This window comes from Sorex fumeus, unplaced genomic scaffold (genome assembly GCF_029834395.1).
Source record: "Sorex fumeus unplaced genomic scaffold, SorFum_2.1 ptg000019l, whole genome shotgun sequence".
Classification (NCBI taxonomy): Eukaryota; Metazoa; Chordata; class Mammalia; order Eulipotyphla; family Soricidae; genus Sorex; species Sorex fumeus.
Window position 1 is genome coordinate 347,953 of NW_026606076.1, and position 16,530 is coordinate 364,482.

Sequence of the window (16,530 nt, forward strand, 5' to 3'; positions counted from 1 at the left end):
ACCATGCGATGCTGGGGATTGAACCCAGACCTCCCCCATGCAACGCCTGAACTCCCATCTTTTCCCTTTTTCCCTGATCTCTGTTTTAAGTCTTTGTTGGGGTGGGGGGGTGTGCGTGTCCGGCAGTGCTCCGGGCTAACTCATGACTCTGTGCTCAGGGATCATTCCTGGTGGGGTTTAGGGCACCATATTCAGTGCCAGGGACCGAACCCAGGTTGACTACTTGCAAGGCAAGTGTCCTGCCCGCTGTATTCTCTCTCCAGCCTCTACTTGGTTCTTCTGAAATGAATCATATTTCTCCATGGATGAGAAATCTTAGACATCATTTGTGATCAGTGTCTAACTCCCTCCCCGAATGCAGTTACACCAGATGGTCACTGCTATTTTGCTAGCATTTCTCTCGAATCAGGGATGGTCTGCATAGTCTTCTCTTTGGAGCAGGGGTTGTGTTGTCCTAAGTCATGTTTGGTCGAAGAGCACTGGACTCTTATTTCAGATATATTTCGGTTGGTTTGGGTTTGGGGACCGCATCCGGTAGTGCCCAGGACTGACTCCTGGCTCTGTGCTCAGGGCTGACGCCTGGCTCTGCGCTCAGGGATGACTCCTGGCGGTGCTCGAGGGACACTCTGGGGTTCCGGTAATTGAACTTTAGTGCTGAGGGACCTCCCTGCTGTGCTGTACCTTTTTTTTTTTTGCTTTTTGGGTCACACCTGGCGATGCACAGGGGTTACTCCTGGCTCTGCACTCAGGAGTTACTCCTGGCGGTGCTCAGGGGACCATATGGGATGCTGGGAATCGAACCTGGGTCGGCCGCGTGCAAGGCAAACGCCCTACCCGCTGTGCTGTCTCTCCAGCCCTGTGCTGTAGCTTTGACCTCGTTATTTCATAGGTTTTGTATCATCTATTCTACTTCTCTGTTTTGTTTTTTTTTTTACTTCCTTGGGTAGCGGATGGGGAATGTTGGCTTTGGATTTCTTTCTTTTCAGATTTTAATACTGTTAGATGCCTCTTGGGTTCAAATTCCTGCTTAGTTCTCCCTGGGAGTGTGCCGACACCAGTCTGGACCATTCACAATATTTAGGCAAGGGGCTATAGCCATAGTGCGGCAGAGAGGGGACTTTCCTTGCATGTGGCTGACCTGTGTTCGATCCCTAGCACCCCATAGGGTACCCTGAGCCCGTCAGGAGTGACACCTGAGCACAGAGCCAGGAGCGTGCCCTGAGTACTGCCGGATATAGACACCCCACAAAAAAGGGGTCTGCAAGCAAGTGGAAATTATTGACTGCTATTCCCTTCTGATAACCCTGGACACCTCCTATAGTCTGATCAGCATCCCAGATGATGTCCTTCTCTGGACGTCCCTGAATCTCTGCCCTGTTGCTGGACCCAAGATTCTGCCCCCCTCAGCCATCACATGGGGCCCTCCTTCTCTTCTCCTTAGACATCAACGAATGTCTCCACCTGGTGGGGATCTGCTGGCCAGGGACCTGCCAGAATGTCCAAGGCTCCTTCCACTGTATCTGCCCATCTGGCTTCCGGGAGCAGAGTGACCGCTGCCTCGGTGAGGCTCCCCCTCTCAGCTCAAGAGCCACCAAGGTGCTCTTCCCCCATCTGTAAAATGGGGATGTTGGCAGGTCCCATAGGAAGGTCGAGATGTATTTACACAGAGCCCATGGAAGCTCCAGGCACTATTGCGGATTTTTTTTTTCAGTTTTGCCTTTGGAGCTGGGGGTGCACGCCCAGGGAAGCTCAGGGGTTAGTCCTAGCTGTCTGTTCCACCCCTGGAAGTCTTGGGGAACCCAATGTGGTGCCAGAGATTTGAATCAAGTTTGTGATTGGTGCTTTAATTCCTGTATTACTTTTTCCAGCCGTCAGACACTATTGTTTATGGAGTGACCTATTTATTTTGCTTTGGGAGTTTGACCCCGCAGTGCTCAGGGGTTATTCCTGACTCAAGGATTACTGCTGGTGGAGCTTGGGTGACCTTATGAGATGCTGGGAATCAAACCCAGGTCGACTGCATGCAAGACAGGTGCCCTCCCTGCTGTCTTATCACTCCAGAAAACTCCTTTTGGTACAGTTGGTACAGTTTTTTTTTTGGGGGGGGGGGGGCAAATAGCCTTAGTCTGTGTCTAACCTGCACCAGCCTGGTATGATCTCTGTGCTGTTCCCTCTGGGGGATTGTAGGTTAAGTCCAGTCTCAGAGAATGTTATTCACATTTAATCTCCAAGGATAAACGTGGCTTGACCGGGCCCCCTACTCTGCAGATCACCTTCTACAAAAGATCCCTCTCATATTCAGCCTCTGGGGTCCCAGGGGCCCCTACCCTTCCCCTTCCTGATGGCCCAGGCCATCGTCCTCCAGCTTGTGGGGTTCTTGCTTGCACCCCTATGCAACTTGTATTCCTGCCCCTACAGACATTGATGAGTGCTCAGAAGAGCCCAGTCCTTGTCTCTTTGGAACCTGCACCAACAGCCGGGGCAGTTTCCAGTGTCTCTGTCCACCGGGCTTTGTCCTCTCTGATAACGGACGTCATTGTTTGGGTGAGTCTGAGCACAAGAGGCTTGAAGGAAGAGCTGGAAGATGGGGCAAGAACAAGCTACACTACCTCCCCCCCCCAGGAAAAGAGGGGTGGAGTTGCCTTGGACCAACCAACTTCTTGACCAGACAAGTTCCTTCTGCAGAGAGCTAGCCTGGTCCTCTGTGGGCCAGTCTGCACCCTTGGGCTCCGGTTGCCTTCACATGGTCCCAGTTGCTGTATGTGCGCTGACTTCCAGCAGCGTGGGGGGCAGGCTTCATCCATCTGGACTAGCCTTACCCAGTCTGATCCAGCCCTTTCTCATATCTGGTCCAGGAGGGCAGAGGGTGAAGAAAATCAATCAATATTGATCTTTGGGGGCTGGAGCAATAGCACCGCAGGTAGGGCGTTTGCCTTGCATGCAGCAACATGGCCGACACAGGTTCGATTCCCAGCATCCCATATGGTCCCCCGAGCACCGCCAGGAGCAATTCCTGAGTGCATGAGCCAGGAGTAACCCCTGAGCATCACTGGGTGTGACCCAAAAAGCAAAATATATATATATATATATATTGATCTTTGGCGAGCTGGTAGGGAGTCAACCCCCACCACCTGCCCGTAAGGAGGCGGCTGAGGATGGGATTCTGTGAAAATAATTTGGAGTTTGAGGTCTGGGGTCCTGGAGTTCTCTGAAATGAACCTCCTTGTCACTATGGCAAGGGCAAGGGGATTTTTCTTTTTCTTTCTCTCTTTTTTTTTTTTATGAGATCACGGAAGGACATAAATCTTGCCAAGGGAATTCTACCCCTAGGGTTCTCTGGCTGAGTTTGACCCTTTGCTGTGGCACAGGGAACACCCCTGATGCATTGTGTGGACGGGAGAGGGAAGATATTATTCATAGATGCAGCAAAAGTCCGAGGGTCAAACCTCATTGGCCCAGGATGAGTCACATGCCCTTCCTAACGGCCAATCAACATGGTCAGAGACCAAGCGTATTCTGATTGGCTGCTAGCAAGATCCAGGCCATCCGATTGGTCAGAAACAAAGCCAAGGCAGCTCGCGCCACACCCCTTCCGGCATTCTCTCCTGGGCGGAGTTTTTGCTTCACCCGTGTCTGATTGGCTGCTGGGAGGGCCCAGGGCATTCGATTGGTCAGAAATGGAGCCAAAGCGGCTGACGCCCCGCCCCTTCCGGCCTTTTTCTCCTGGGCACCGCCTCATAGACACGAGGTTGAGTTTCTGCTTCGCCCGATTCGAGGCTGGCAAGTGCTTGGCGCCCCGAGCTTTGAACACCACCAAGGCTGGGTGCTGCTGCAGCAAGAGGCCAGGCGAGGGCTGGAACGACCCCTGCGAGCTGTGTCCTCAGGAGGGCAGTGGTGAGTGCCCCCCTCTGCCCTTAGAGCCCCCCCATGTTCTTGCCCCAATCTTCACCACGTTCTGGGGGGAGTGGGGGTCTGGGACCACCTTAGGCTTGATCCCTAAGACTGAGCACCCACCCTTTTCGCCTCCGAGTCCAGCTGCCTTTCAAGAGCTCTGCCCCTTTGGCCATGGGGTGGTCCCAGGCCCAGATGACTCTCAAGAAGGTGAGCACCCCCCCTCTCCGCGGACCCCCATTTTCCTCCCATCCAAGGTTCCCATCTGGGCACTGCCCAGTTTTGGGACCCTCAAGGCTTCCTCAGTGCCCGGGCGAGGATGGGCGCCGGCCTCTCGGGCAAGGAGAGATCACGATCACGACCATCCTGTTATTCGTCGATTGCCTCGAGCAGGCCCCAGTAACGTCTCCTTTGTCCTAGCCCTGAGAATTTTTTTTAAAAAAGTGCCATATTCAAGACTCTTTCAGGGTTAGGAGAATGAGACCCATCATTGTTACTGGTGTTTGGCATATTGGGTACGGCCACGGGGAGTTTGCCAGACTCTGCCGTGAGGGCAGGTGACATTCGGTAGCAAGGAGAGGAGGAAGAGACTTGGGAGCCACGAGTGACGGGTGCCCTGCGTGACACCCCCACCCCCCGTGCCCTGCTGCTCCCAGACGTGAACGAGTGTGTGGAGAAGCCTGACCTCTGCAGCGGCGGCCTCTGCATCAACACTGATGGCTCCTTCCGCTGCGAATGTCCCCCCGGCTCCCACCTGGACGTGACGGGCTTCAACTGCGTGGGTGAGCGATCAGGAGTTGGGGACATGGGGTGGGGGCGGGCAGGGCAGACCCCCACCGAGGCTGGGTCCTGGCCTCGCTCCCTGCCCGCTCGTCCCTTGTCTCCCTTCACTTCCGACACAGTGCTCTTGCCTTCAAGCACACAACATCGCCTCCTGCATGCACACCTTCATCTGCTCACTCAGGCACTCACTCATTCCCGAGTGGGCCAATTCACTCATTCATTTGCCTGCACACGCGTCCCATTTCCATATTTGCACATGTGCATTGATTTCATTCACGTGCCTACACACACTCATTCAATTCACTCATTTGCTCGTTCATTCTCTCACGCGTTTTCTCCTAGTTACTGGTTTTTTTTGGGGGGGTGCGGAAAGGAGCTTTTTTGGGTCACTCCCAGCGAGACTTCGGGGTTACTCTGTGACTCAGGAATCGCTCCTGGTGGTGCTCGAGGGACCCTATGGGATGCTGGAGATCGAACCTGGGTCAGCTGCGTGCAAAGCAAAGGCCCTCCCCCGCTGGACTGTGCTTCTGTTTATTCTTTTATTTACACGTTCGTGTATTCATTTGTTTGTATTCATTTGCACACATGTATTCACTGTCATTTCTCCATTCCCTTGCTCATTGATTTTCGCATGCCTGCACTCACATAATTACTTGTTCAGCTACACACATTCCTGTACTCCTTTTTTTTGTGCATTTTCATGCTCGTCGATTGATTCATTGGCCCACTGACCTGCCATTGATTCATTTCACACACTCTTTCGCTTTCATTCATTCACTCCTTTCCTCACGCATTTTTTCTCGTGCATGCATTCAACCGGGAACTCCTAAATATTCCTTTCTTTTCCACTTTTCTATACACATTATTAGTCATTGACTGCTGGCTTTTTCAGCAACTCATCCACTTTTTCACTCATTCACCTACTCAGACTTGCATTCTCAGACTTTTTTTTGGGGGGGGTGAAGGGGGCGCCCACACCTGGCTATGCTCCAGGGTTACTCCTGGTTCTGGCTCTGCACTCAGGCATCACTCCTGGTGGTGCTCGGGGGACCCTATGGGATGCCGGGGATTGAACCTGGGTTGGCCACGTGCCAGGCCAACTCCCTCCCCTCGGTGCTATCACTCCGGCCATTGCCTTCCCAGACTGGCGGACTCTCATGGATTCCTTCAGTGGCACATCCACACTCTCACTGGTTCATTCACTGATCGGTTAACTCGTCCTTTTTGGTGTTGGCCATTGGCGACTTCCCTCCTCCTCCATGCCTTCATGGGCTGGAGCGGTAGTACAGTGGATAGGGCTTTTGCCTTGCATGCGGCCGACCTGGGTTCGATTCCTCCATCCCTCTCGGAGAGCCCGGCAAGCTACCGAGAGCATCCCACAGTGGCAAGCTCCCTGTGGCGTATTCTATATGCCAAAAACAGTAACAAGTCTCACAATGGAGACGTTACTGGTGCCCGCTCAAGCAAATCGATGAACAACGGGAGGACAGTGCTACAGTGCATACCTTCACGGGCTTGCTCATACACCTTCATTCACTCCTCTGGAACCCTGTTCCCTCATTTGCTCCGTCTCTCCCGCCTTCCCTTCTTCCCGTCCCCCTTCTCACGCCCACACCTGTCCCCCTCTCCTGCATCCTGCCCAGAAGGCCCTGTGGGGTCGGGTGCCATCCGCACACAGATCACTAGGACACGGCTGCGGCCGGGGGTGGGGGTGGGGAGGAGGGGGGTCTCTGCAGGCGCTCAACAGCCCCTCACCCCCACCCAGACACAGACGAGTGCTCCGTCGGGCAGCCCTGCGGGGAAGGGACCTGCACGAACGTCGTGGGAGGCTTCGAGTGTGCCTGCGCTGATGGCTTTGAGCCGGGACCCCTGATGACGTGCGAGGGTACAAACCTGCCTGCCACCCCCTCGCACATGGCAACAGGGGGTGCCCCAGGCTGACTCCATGGCCTCCGCAGACATCGACGAGTGTTCTCGAAACCCGCTGCTCTGCGCCTTCCGCTGCATCAACACGGAGGGGTCCTACGTGTGCATCTGCCCGGCAGGGTACTCCCTGCGGGAGGACGGCGCCATGTGCCGAGGTGGGGACCGCGCGGGCTCCGGCGAGCATGACCCCTGGCTCAGGGTGGGCAGGAAGAGTGAGGGGGCGCTTGCTGGGCTGAGGGTGCCAGTGCGGGGCGCTGACCCAGCTGCTGCTGCTTTCATGAATGTTGCTGGCAGGAAAACGGGGTGTTGGCCTCTCTTGCCGGGACCCAAGGCTCAAAGACGAGTGTGGGTGCAGATGCCCCTGCAGAAGTGCCCGGACAGTGTTTTGTGGTGTTTGCTTCATTTGTTTTGATTGTGGGGTCCCACCCAGTGGTGCTCAGGGATGTCTCCTGGTGGGGCGGGGATCGGGGAGATGCTTGGGATTGAACCCGGGTCGCCTGCATACAAGACAAGGGTGCTCCCTGCTGTGCTGTCGCTCAGACCCCAAGAACAGAAAAGCCCCACCACTGCCGCCACCACAAGGAATTTTCTGACCCCGGAGTCCCCAGCCCATCCCCCCAGTAAGAGGGTGCAAGCGATGATCCCTATAGCTGCCACTTGTTAGTTTGGTTTCGTGTTTTGTTTTTGCTTTTTGGGCCTCACCCAGTGATGCTCAGGGGTTACTCCTGGCTCTGCACTCAGGAATTACTCCTGGCGTTGCTCGGGGGACCGTATGGGATGCTGAGAATCGAACCCGGGTCAGCCTCGTGCAAGGCAAACGCCCTCCCCACTGTAGTATGTCTCTGGCCTCAAGGCTGCCCCTTGTTCCCCAGCAGCAACCGTGCTGCAGTGACAGACACCCCTCCCGGGAAATGGGGTGTTTGGGGCCACCCTTGACGTTTTGGGACACCTCAGCGGGGCCGGGAGGGTTGGCCCTGTGCGAGGCCATCCAGGGCCCACTGCCCCTGGCCAACTGCCCTGCCCTTGACCTACCCCGGCCATCTTTCCTCCCCTGCCCCCTCATCCATCATGCATCCCTTACCCTTTGACCTTTGACCCACCCCGACCATCCAATCCCCCCATCCCCTGACCCACCGCGACCATGCAATCCCCCCAAACTCTGACTCACCCCTTCCCCTAACTGCAACGCCCCCAACCCCTGATCATCCATCCCCACCCTTCGACCCAATGGCCGCCCTTTTCTGCCCCCTCCCACCCCCTTGACCTGCCCCTACCCCTATCACGGCCCCACCTACCGCCCCCCTCCCCATCCTGGTCTGCGCACTGCCACGCCCTACCCATCTTGGCCCCGCCCATCCCTCCTGGCCCCACCCTCTTATGGCCCCGCCTACTCCTCCACCGCCCCTCCGTGGCCCCGCCTACCGTCCCGCCTTCCCCATCCTGGTCTGCTCACTGCCACGCCCTCCTCGTCCTGGCTCCGCCCATTCCTCCTGGCTCCACTCTCTTCTGGCCCCGCCTACTTTCCCCACTCCTCCGTGGCCCCGCCTACCGTCCCACTCTTCCCATTCTGGTCTCACTGCCACGCCTTCCTCGTTCTGGCTCCGCCCATCCCTCCTGGCTCCACCCTCTCGTGACCCCGCCTACTTCCACCCGCCCCTTTGTGGCACCGCCCACCGTCCCACCCTCCCTATCCTGGTCTGCTCACTGCCACGCCCTCCTCGTCCTGGCTCCACCCATCCCTCCTGGCTCCACTCTCTTCTGGCCCCGCCTACTTCCCCCGCCCCTCCGTGGCCCCGCCTACCGACCCTCCCTCCCCATCCTGGTCTGCTCACTGCCATGCCCTCCTCGTCCTGGCTCCGCCCATTCCTCCTGGCTCCACCCTCTTATGGCCCCGCCTACTCCCCCGTCCCTCCGTGGCCCCGCCTACCGTCCCGCCCTCCGCATCCTGGTCCGCTCACTGCCACGCCCTCCTCGTCCTGGATCCGCCCATCCCTCCTGGCTCCACCCTCTTATGGCCCCGCCTACTCCCCCATCCCTCCGTGGCCCCGCCTACCGTCCCACCCTCCCCATCCTGGTCCGCTCACTGCCACGCCCTCCTCGTTCTGGCTCCGCCCATCCCTCCTGGCTCCACTCTCTTCTGGCCCCGCCTACTTCCCCCGCCCCTCCGTGGCCCCGCCTACCGACCTCCCTCCCCATCCTGGTCCGCTCACTGCCACGCCCTCCTCGTTCTGGCTCCGCCCATCCCTCCTGGCTCCACTCTCTTCTGGCCCCGCCTACTTCCCCCGCCCCTCCGTGGCCCCGCCTACCGACCTCCCTCCCCATCCTGATCTGCTCACTGCCACGCCCTCCTCGTCCTGGCTCCGCCCATCCCTCCTGGCTCCACTCTCGTGGCCCCGCCTACCGCCCCGCCCTCTTTTCGTGGCCCCGCCCCCATCCCTCTTGCAGACGTGGACGAGTGCGCTGCGGGGCAGCAGGACTGTCACGCCCGGGGCATGCTTTGCAAGAATCTCATCGGCACCTTCACCTGCGTCTGTCCCCCGGGCCTGCGACCCCAGCCCGGTGCTGGGGAAGGCTGCACAGGTAACTGCGGCTTCCGAGTGCAGGGGTGTCCCCCTAGCCCCCCCACGGAGGGCAGAAGAGGTCGCAGGCCACGGGGAGCCGGCCCTGGAGGCGGCCCTGGACGGGCGACGCCCTCCAGGCGGTCGGGGAGGCCGACGCGGGCGTCTCGGGCCTCCCCCTTCCTCCCCGGCCGGCCTGCCTGCAACCTCCTGCCTCAGATGAGGATGAATGTGGCGCCGAGCCCCGCCCCTGCGCCCATGGCCACTGCATCAACACGGTGGGCAGCTTCCGCTGCCACTGCGACCCCGGCTTCCGGCCCAGTCCTGCCCTCAACAGGTGCCACGGTGAGTGCAACCGGGCCCGCACCCCCACGCCTGGCGGGGGGTGCTCAGCCCATGGACCTTCACCCACTGGCTCTGCTCAGTCGAGTGCTGTTCCCGTTGGGAAACTTCTGGGAATCTGCAGAGCCACCCAGCAAGGAAGACTTGGGGGCAGGCGAGGTGGTGCAGTGGGTAGCGCACCCGCCTTGCATGCAACCAACCCCAGATTCCATCTCGGGCGCCACGTCAGGTCCCCTGAGCACAGAGGCAGGGGTAGCTGCTGAGCACTGCGGGGTGTGACTTCAATGACCCCCCGCCAAAAGAGAAAGACTTGGGGTCGGGGGGACCAGTAAGACAGGGGGAGCCCTTGCCTGGCGTGCAGACCCACGCGGCTCGACCCCCCCCCCCCCCAGCATCCCACATGGTCCCCTGAGCACTGCCAGGAGTAATTCCTGAGCCAGAGCCAGGAGGAGCCCCTGAGCATCGCCTGGCCTGGCCCTCAAACAAAACAAAAGCTTGGAAGAAGGCGCCGTGTGCTGTCGCCCAGGTGCCTGGGAGCACGTGCCGAGGCGCCCACCCCGCGAGGCGCTGGGGGGGGCCCTGTACCTGCCCCCCCACGTGCCCCCGTTCTCCGCAGATTTCCGGCAGGGCCCCTGCTTCTCCGAGGTGCTGCCAGCGGCGTGCCAGTCCGGGTGGAGCGGCGGGGAGCCGGTCACCCACGCCGAGTGCTGCTGTGGGGGAGGCCGGGGCTGGGGGCCCCGCTGCGAGCTCTGTCCCCTGCCGGGCACCCCCGCCCACAGGACGCTGTGCCCCCACGGCCCGGGCTACACGGCCGAGGGCCGAGGTGCGTGTGTGCATGCGTGCGTGCGTGTGTCCTCCCTGCCCGCGCGTGTGTGGGGTTGTGCGAGGGGCGGGAGCCTGGAGGGTGGAGGCTTGTGCCTGGCTGGAGTGAATTCTTGGGCTGGGTGCAGTGCACAGATCTGGTGGGTGCAGTGCATGAGTCCGGTGGGTGCAGTGCGCGGATCCAGTGGGCGCAGTGCATGAATCTAGTGGGCGCAGTGTGTGGATCTAGTGGGCGCAGTGTGTGGATCCAGGGGGTGGGAGCTAGCCTGGGTGCCGTGTGTCCTGTGTCTGTGTCTGGGTGTCACGCAAGTCTTGTGCTCTGTGCACATGCATGAGTATGAGGCGGTGTGTTTGTGTTATGTGTGTCTGCGGGTGTGACTGTACTGTGAGTGTATGTGTGAACATGTACGTGAGTCAGTGTGCATGTTTCTGTGTATATGTGTGTGTACATGTGAGTTTGTGAGTGTGTATGCATGTGAGGTCATATATGAGTGTGAGTGTGTGTGTATATTGAGGGTGTTTATGTGTGAGTTCGTGTGGATGTATGTGTGTGTATACATATGTGTATGTGAGTGTATGAGTGTGTGTATGTGTGTGTGTGTGTGTGTGTGTGATCTGGGGGAGGCCAGGGCCCGGGAGGGGGGCGTGCAGGGGGTCCCAGGGTGCCGGCAGTGCTGTCCACAGCGCTCGAGTGTCCCTGAGCCCCGTGCCCTGCAGTGCGGAGGACCCAGGTGGCAGGGGACCTGGGGCTTGTCCCGGGGGCCAGCGGGCAGGGACCCGGAATCCCCCCGGCCCCCACTAGCTGAGCCCTGTGCTTCCAGATGTGGACGAGTGTCGCATGCTGGCGTCCCTGTGTCCCCACGGCGAGTGCGTCAACAGCCTGGGCTCCTTCCACTGCCGCTGTCAGGCCGGCTTCACCGCCGATGCCTCCGCCACCACCTGCCTGGGTGAGCCTCGCCCCCACAACTCCCAGACCCCTCCATCCCCCTCCATCCCCTTCCCATAAGGAAAATGACAAGCAGTTGGGGGGGACGGCTCCAAGGGCACCGTGGGGGAGACCTGGGGTCCATCCCAGTCCTGCCCTGAGCACTGCCAAGTGCATCGCCCCCCCGGCACCACTGGGGGTGACCCACAAACCTAAGCAAAGAGATAAACAAGGGGCCAGGGGTGTATCCACGCCCAGTGAGTGTGAGGGCCGAGCGTTCTCCCTGGCACCAGCGTCACCACTAGCACCTGTGCAGCCGTGGCAGAAAGTGCCAACTGGAATTCCGCAGAGCATCGGGGCTCTGTCCCCGCCACCCCCGCTCGGGCCACTTCCTGTTCCTCTGCACGTCCTAAAATGTCCTGTTATGTGGTGTCGCAGGTATATCCACTGAAGACAGGGCTTGGCAAACTCCGGCCCCTTGCTTGTGGTTTGTTGATAAAGTTTTATTGGCACCTGGGAATGGCCACGGGGGCTCCTGACCCCTTTGTGGCTGCATTCCTGCTACCAGGGGAGAGTTGAGTCTTTGGAACTGGGCCCGCATGACCCACCAAAAATCAAACATTTTCTCTGACGTGTGTATGTGTGTGTGTGTGGGGGGGAGTGGTCATATCTGGTGGTGCTCAGGACCACTCAGTGCCAGGCAACCCACCTGCAAAGCGTGCGTGCCAGGGGCTGGAGCAATAGCACAGCAGGTAGGGCGTTTGCCTTGCACGCGGCTGACCCGGGTTCAATTCCCAGCATCCCATATGGCCCCCTGAGCACCGCCAGGAGTAATTCCTGAGTGCATGAGCCGGGAGTGACCCCTGTGCATCGCCGGGTGTGACCCAAAAAGCAAAAAAAAAAAAAAAATAAAAATAAAAAGCATGCGTGCCAGCCTCTTAACCTATCTCCCACCCCCCTCGATGGCATTTTCCAGAGAAAAGAGAAAAAGGGGAATGTGCCAATTCCTGATATGCCGCAGTTTTATGTGTGTGTGTGTGTGTGTGTGTGTGTTTTGGGTCACCCCCAGAGGTGTGTGATGCCCGGGATGGAACCCAGGCTGACGCCCTCTCACTGCTGTCCCATATCACGTTGGGCCCCCAGGACACAGAGCCTTGGTGGAGCCCCTCCAACACGGTCCGCCTGACTCTCCTTGTGCCCTCCAGACGTGGACGAGTGTAGCCAGACCCCCAAGCCATGCGCTTTCTTCTGCCACAACACCGAGGGCAGCTTCCTGTGTGCCTGTCCCCGGGGCTACCTGCCGGAGGAGGGAGGCAGACGCTGCGGAGGTGACATCCCCCCTCCATCGGGCCCCCTCGGGCTTCCTTGCGTACTCTGGGGGTACCAGCTCGAGGGGCACCCCCCCCGCCCCGCACCAAGCCCCGGTCCCCGGTGCCGCCCTGAGCACCCTGGGGACATCTGTGCGCAGACATCGACGAATGTTCTTCCCGGCGTCACAACTGCCAGTTTTTCTGTGCCAACACCATCGGGGCCTTTGTCTGTCGCTGTCCCCCGGGCTTCACCCAGCACCGCCAGGCCTGCTTTGGTGAGCCCCCCAGTTGCACTGCCGGGTGGGTGACAGAAGTAGCCGCCAGCCCGTCCCGTGCGTGCTGGACCTAGGGGACACCGCGGGTTCCACGTGCGCGTGCGTCCTGGTGGCATCTGGAACATCAGGGTCCCTAGTTCTCCTTGGGGACCCAGGGGGGCCCACCCAGCCGCCCGCCCATGCACGGTGGGGTGTCTGGCCTGACCCCCACCCTCTGTCCCCTGCAGACAGTGACGAGTGTCTGAACCAACCGGGTCCCTGCGGGCCACATGCGCGCTGCCGCAACACCCCGGGCAGCTTCAGCTGCGAGTGCCCGAAGGGCTTCACCCTGGACGGATCAGGCCGTGGCTGCCAAGGTAGCGTCGCGCTTTGGGGGGTCTCAACCCAGTGGGAACGATTGCCGGGGCCCGGAGGGGCACCCTGTGTTTGTGTCACTGTGTCTGACATGATGTGCCGCCCTCCCTTTTTTCTCTCGCAGACGTGGATGAGTGCGACGGGCCCCACGGCTGCCGGCACGGCTGTCAGAACGAGCCCGGGGGCTACCGCTGCCACTGCCCCCCAGGCTTCACTGAGCACGCTCAATGGAGCCAGTGTGTGGGTGAGTGGGGGTCGGCGGGGAGCCCAGAGCCCCGTCTGATCCGGGTGGCGGTGGGGATTGTGAGGAGCACGGCCGCCCACGGGTGCCAGGGGCCGGCCTGTGTAGCACTGAGCTCCCTCACTGCTGGGGAGTGGGGAGGGTGTGCCCAGGGGTGGGGTGGGGTGGGGGGATCGTCCCTGGGGGACCTGGAGAAGGGATCCAAGATCGACCTGTAGTGGCTGCAAGCCTGCTGTGATTGATCATGTCTGTAGTCACCGGGACGACAACAAGGGATGCCCTGCGAGAGGGCTGTGGTTGGTGATGACTGACATCAGCGACGTCTCCAGGGGCCGGGGGGGCCAGTGCAGTGGCTGGTGGTGTTGTCGTGGCTGGAATAAATACTGTGGGCCAGTGAGGTCTGTGGCGGCTGGGAAGAGTGCCGTGATTGGTCGGTGACATCTGGGACCCCTGCTGTGAGCGATGACATCTCTAGTGGCTGGGATGAGTGCCGTGGTTGGTGATGTCTTTGGTGGCAGGGCCACTACTGCAGTGGCTGGGACAAAAGCGGTGGTTGCTGGTATCAGTGGTGATTGGGATGAGTGATATAATTGATCGGTGAGGTCTGCAATGAATGTTGTAATTGATTGGTGATGTCTACGGTGGCTGGAATGAGTGCCGTATTCACTGATGATGTCTGTGATCGGTGCTGTAATGGGTGATGTCTGTGGTGGCTGGGGTGAGTGCTGTAATTGGTGGGTCACGTCTGTGATGAGTGTCATAATTGATAATGTCACTGTTCTCCCGTTGTTCATCGATTTGCTCGAGCGGGCCCAGTAACGTCTCCATTGGAGACTTTGTTGTTACTGTGTCTGGCATATCGAATACGTCGCGGGGAGCTTGCCAGGCTTTGCCGTGTGGGCGAGATACTCTCGGTATGCTTGCCGGGCTCTCCGAGAAGGCCGGAGGAATCGAACCCGGCTTGGCCGGGCTGGCTGAGTGCAAGGCAAACGCCCTACCGCTATGCTATGGCTCCAGCCCAATGTCTATAACGGGTGCTCTAATCGGGGTCTGTGGTGGGGCTGTGATTGATTGGTGATGTCTGACGGTGCTGTAGTTGATTGGTAATGTCTGTGGTGGTGACTGGTGATTTTTTTGGTGGTGCTGTGGTTGATTGGTGATGTCTGATGGTGCTGTGGTTGATTGGTGATGTCTGTGATGGTGCAGTGATCGATTGGTGATACCTCTAATGTGTGCTGTTAATTGGTGATGTCTGTGGTTGCTGGGTCCAGTGCTGTTGATTGGTGATGTCTGCCATGGGCAGAGTTAGGCCATGGTTGTGGGAAGGTGCTTCTGTCTCACGGCCATGGCTGTAGCAGAAAGCCCTAAACTTGTGCCTCACCCTGACCAGCACATGCTTCTCTGCTGCCCCAGGGCCCCCTCATCTTTGGTCTCATCCCCTCTCCTGCCACCACCCTGGCAGAACCCACCCCCCCCCCCATCCCCTTCCCTCAGTGTCCACCTTCCCTGTCCTGCGCACCACTGCTTGACCCTCCTGGCCACTCCCTTCAGGCCTGGTCTCTGTGACCTGGCTGTCCCCACGCACCTGCCACCTCAGGGGTCAGCCTTCACTCCACTTCCCACTATGCCCTCGGGGCCTCTTCCGACCCATTTCCTCCAGCCATGAGCTGCCTGGCCCCGGCCCTACATCAGATCCTGAGGCTGCCACAAGTGAGTCAGGAACCCATTCCTGGCTGTGCCCTCAAGCGTCCTGCCTAGTAGCAGGGACTGGGATCCGCTGGACCAGTAGCTCCCGGCTCGTGGCCCTGTCACTCCCACCTTGCAACCGGGGGCACTTTGTAACTTGGAGACGGTTCTGCTGCCATCTGGGGGCGGGGGGAGGGCGGGATAGCGGCCAGCCTGGGCTGTGCCTGGTATGCCCTTGGCTGTGATGTGTGGCCTGAACTAGTCGCCCTCATCATCCGCCTCACCACCAGAAGGTGCAGAATCTACTTCTAGATCAGCTCAAAAGGGACAATAGTCCAGCGGGGAGGGCGCTGGCCTTGCACGTGGCCAACTCAGCTTCGATCTTTGGCAACCCAGAAGGTCCCCTGAGCAGCACCAGGAGTGATCCCCGAATGCAACAGAGCCAGGAGTCAGCCCTGAGCATCCCCTCCAAAACATATTTAGAGATCCAAACCAATTTCTATATATGGACCTCCGACAGTTTTAAGAAACTGATCCCAGGGGCTGTGGCCATAGCACAGTGGGTCGGGCGTTTGCCTTGCACGCGGCCGACCCGGGTTCGATTCCCAGCATCCCATAGGGTCCCCCGAGCACCGCCAGGAGTCATTCCTGAGTGCAAAGCCAGGAGGAACCCCTGTGCATCGCCAGGTGTGACAAGGGAAGGGAGGGAGGGAGAAAGAGAGGAAGGAAGGAAGGAAGGAAGGAAGGAAGGAAGGAAGGAAGGAAGGAAGGAAGGAAGGGAAATAAAGAAATTGATCCCAGAGTGCCCATGATTGGGGCTTGGTGCTGACCACCCCACCAGGGGCTCCTAAGGCGGAGACAGACTAGCCAAGTGGGGCTCCAGCCTCCGGGGCCCCCACCCCCCCACCCCCTCCCACGCCCTCTCTTGTCCCCCTTGCGTGTCCCTCCCGCCCCCAGATGAGAACGAGTGTGCCCTGTCCCCCGAGGCCTGCGGCAGCGCCGTCTGTCACAACACGCTGGGCAGCTTCCGCTGTGTCTGCCCCTCGGGCTTCGACTTCGACCAGGCGCTGGCCAGCTGCCGGGACGTGGACGAGTGCGCGTCGCCGGGGGTCCCCTGCAGCTACGGCTGTGCCAACGCGCCAGGTGGCTTCCTGTGTGGCTGCCCCCCAGGCTTCTTCCGGGCTGGGCAAGGGTGAGTGAGGCCAACCCCGACCCCTCTTCAAAAAAAAAAAACATTCCCAGCTTGCAGCCACGTGGGCACAGGGAAGCGACCCCCGGGGACCAGAGAAAGGGGCGCCTGAGTGGACCCAGCTGTGGCCGGCCAGTTGCACAGCACCCCCTGGCGGCCGTCACGCGCACTGCCTCCGCGGTCCGGCAGCAGCAAAGCGCCCACTGCCTGCCTCCCGGGAATGGGTTC

General features: G+C 59.6%; 1 protein-coding gene across 1 annotated transcript in view; it reads left to right on the forward strand.

Moving 5' to 3' along the window:
• FBN3 (fibrillin 3) overlaps positions 1-16,530 on the forward strand; it is a 41,040-nt gene that overhangs the window by 21,143 nt on the left and 3,367 nt on the right. The window contains exons 21-36 of the mRNA XM_056113239.1: positions 1,442-1,561; positions 2,419-2,544; positions 3,742-3,894; positions 4,036-4,101; positions 4,548-4,673; positions 6,440-6,559; positions 6,633-6,755; positions 9,046-9,180; positions 9,378-9,503; positions 10,117-10,323; positions 11,144-11,269; positions 12,453-12,575; positions 12,716-12,832; positions 13,060-13,188; positions 13,311-13,430; positions 16,071-16,305. Coding sequence (XP_055969214.1) covers positions 1,442-1,561; positions 2,419-2,544; positions 3,742-3,894; positions 4,036-4,101; positions 4,548-4,673; positions 6,440-6,559; positions 6,633-6,755; positions 9,046-9,180; positions 9,378-9,503; positions 10,117-10,323; positions 11,144-11,269; positions 12,453-12,575; positions 12,716-12,832; positions 13,060-13,188; positions 13,311-13,430; positions 16,071-16,305 — 2,152 coding nt within the window. The remainder of the gene's footprint in view (positions 1-1,441; positions 1,562-2,418; positions 2,545-3,741; positions 3,895-4,035; positions 4,102-4,547; positions 4,674-6,439; positions 6,560-6,632; positions 6,756-9,045; positions 9,181-9,377; positions 9,504-10,116; positions 10,324-11,143; positions 11,270-12,452; positions 12,576-12,715; positions 12,833-13,059; positions 13,189-13,310; positions 13,431-16,070; positions 16,306-16,530) is intronic.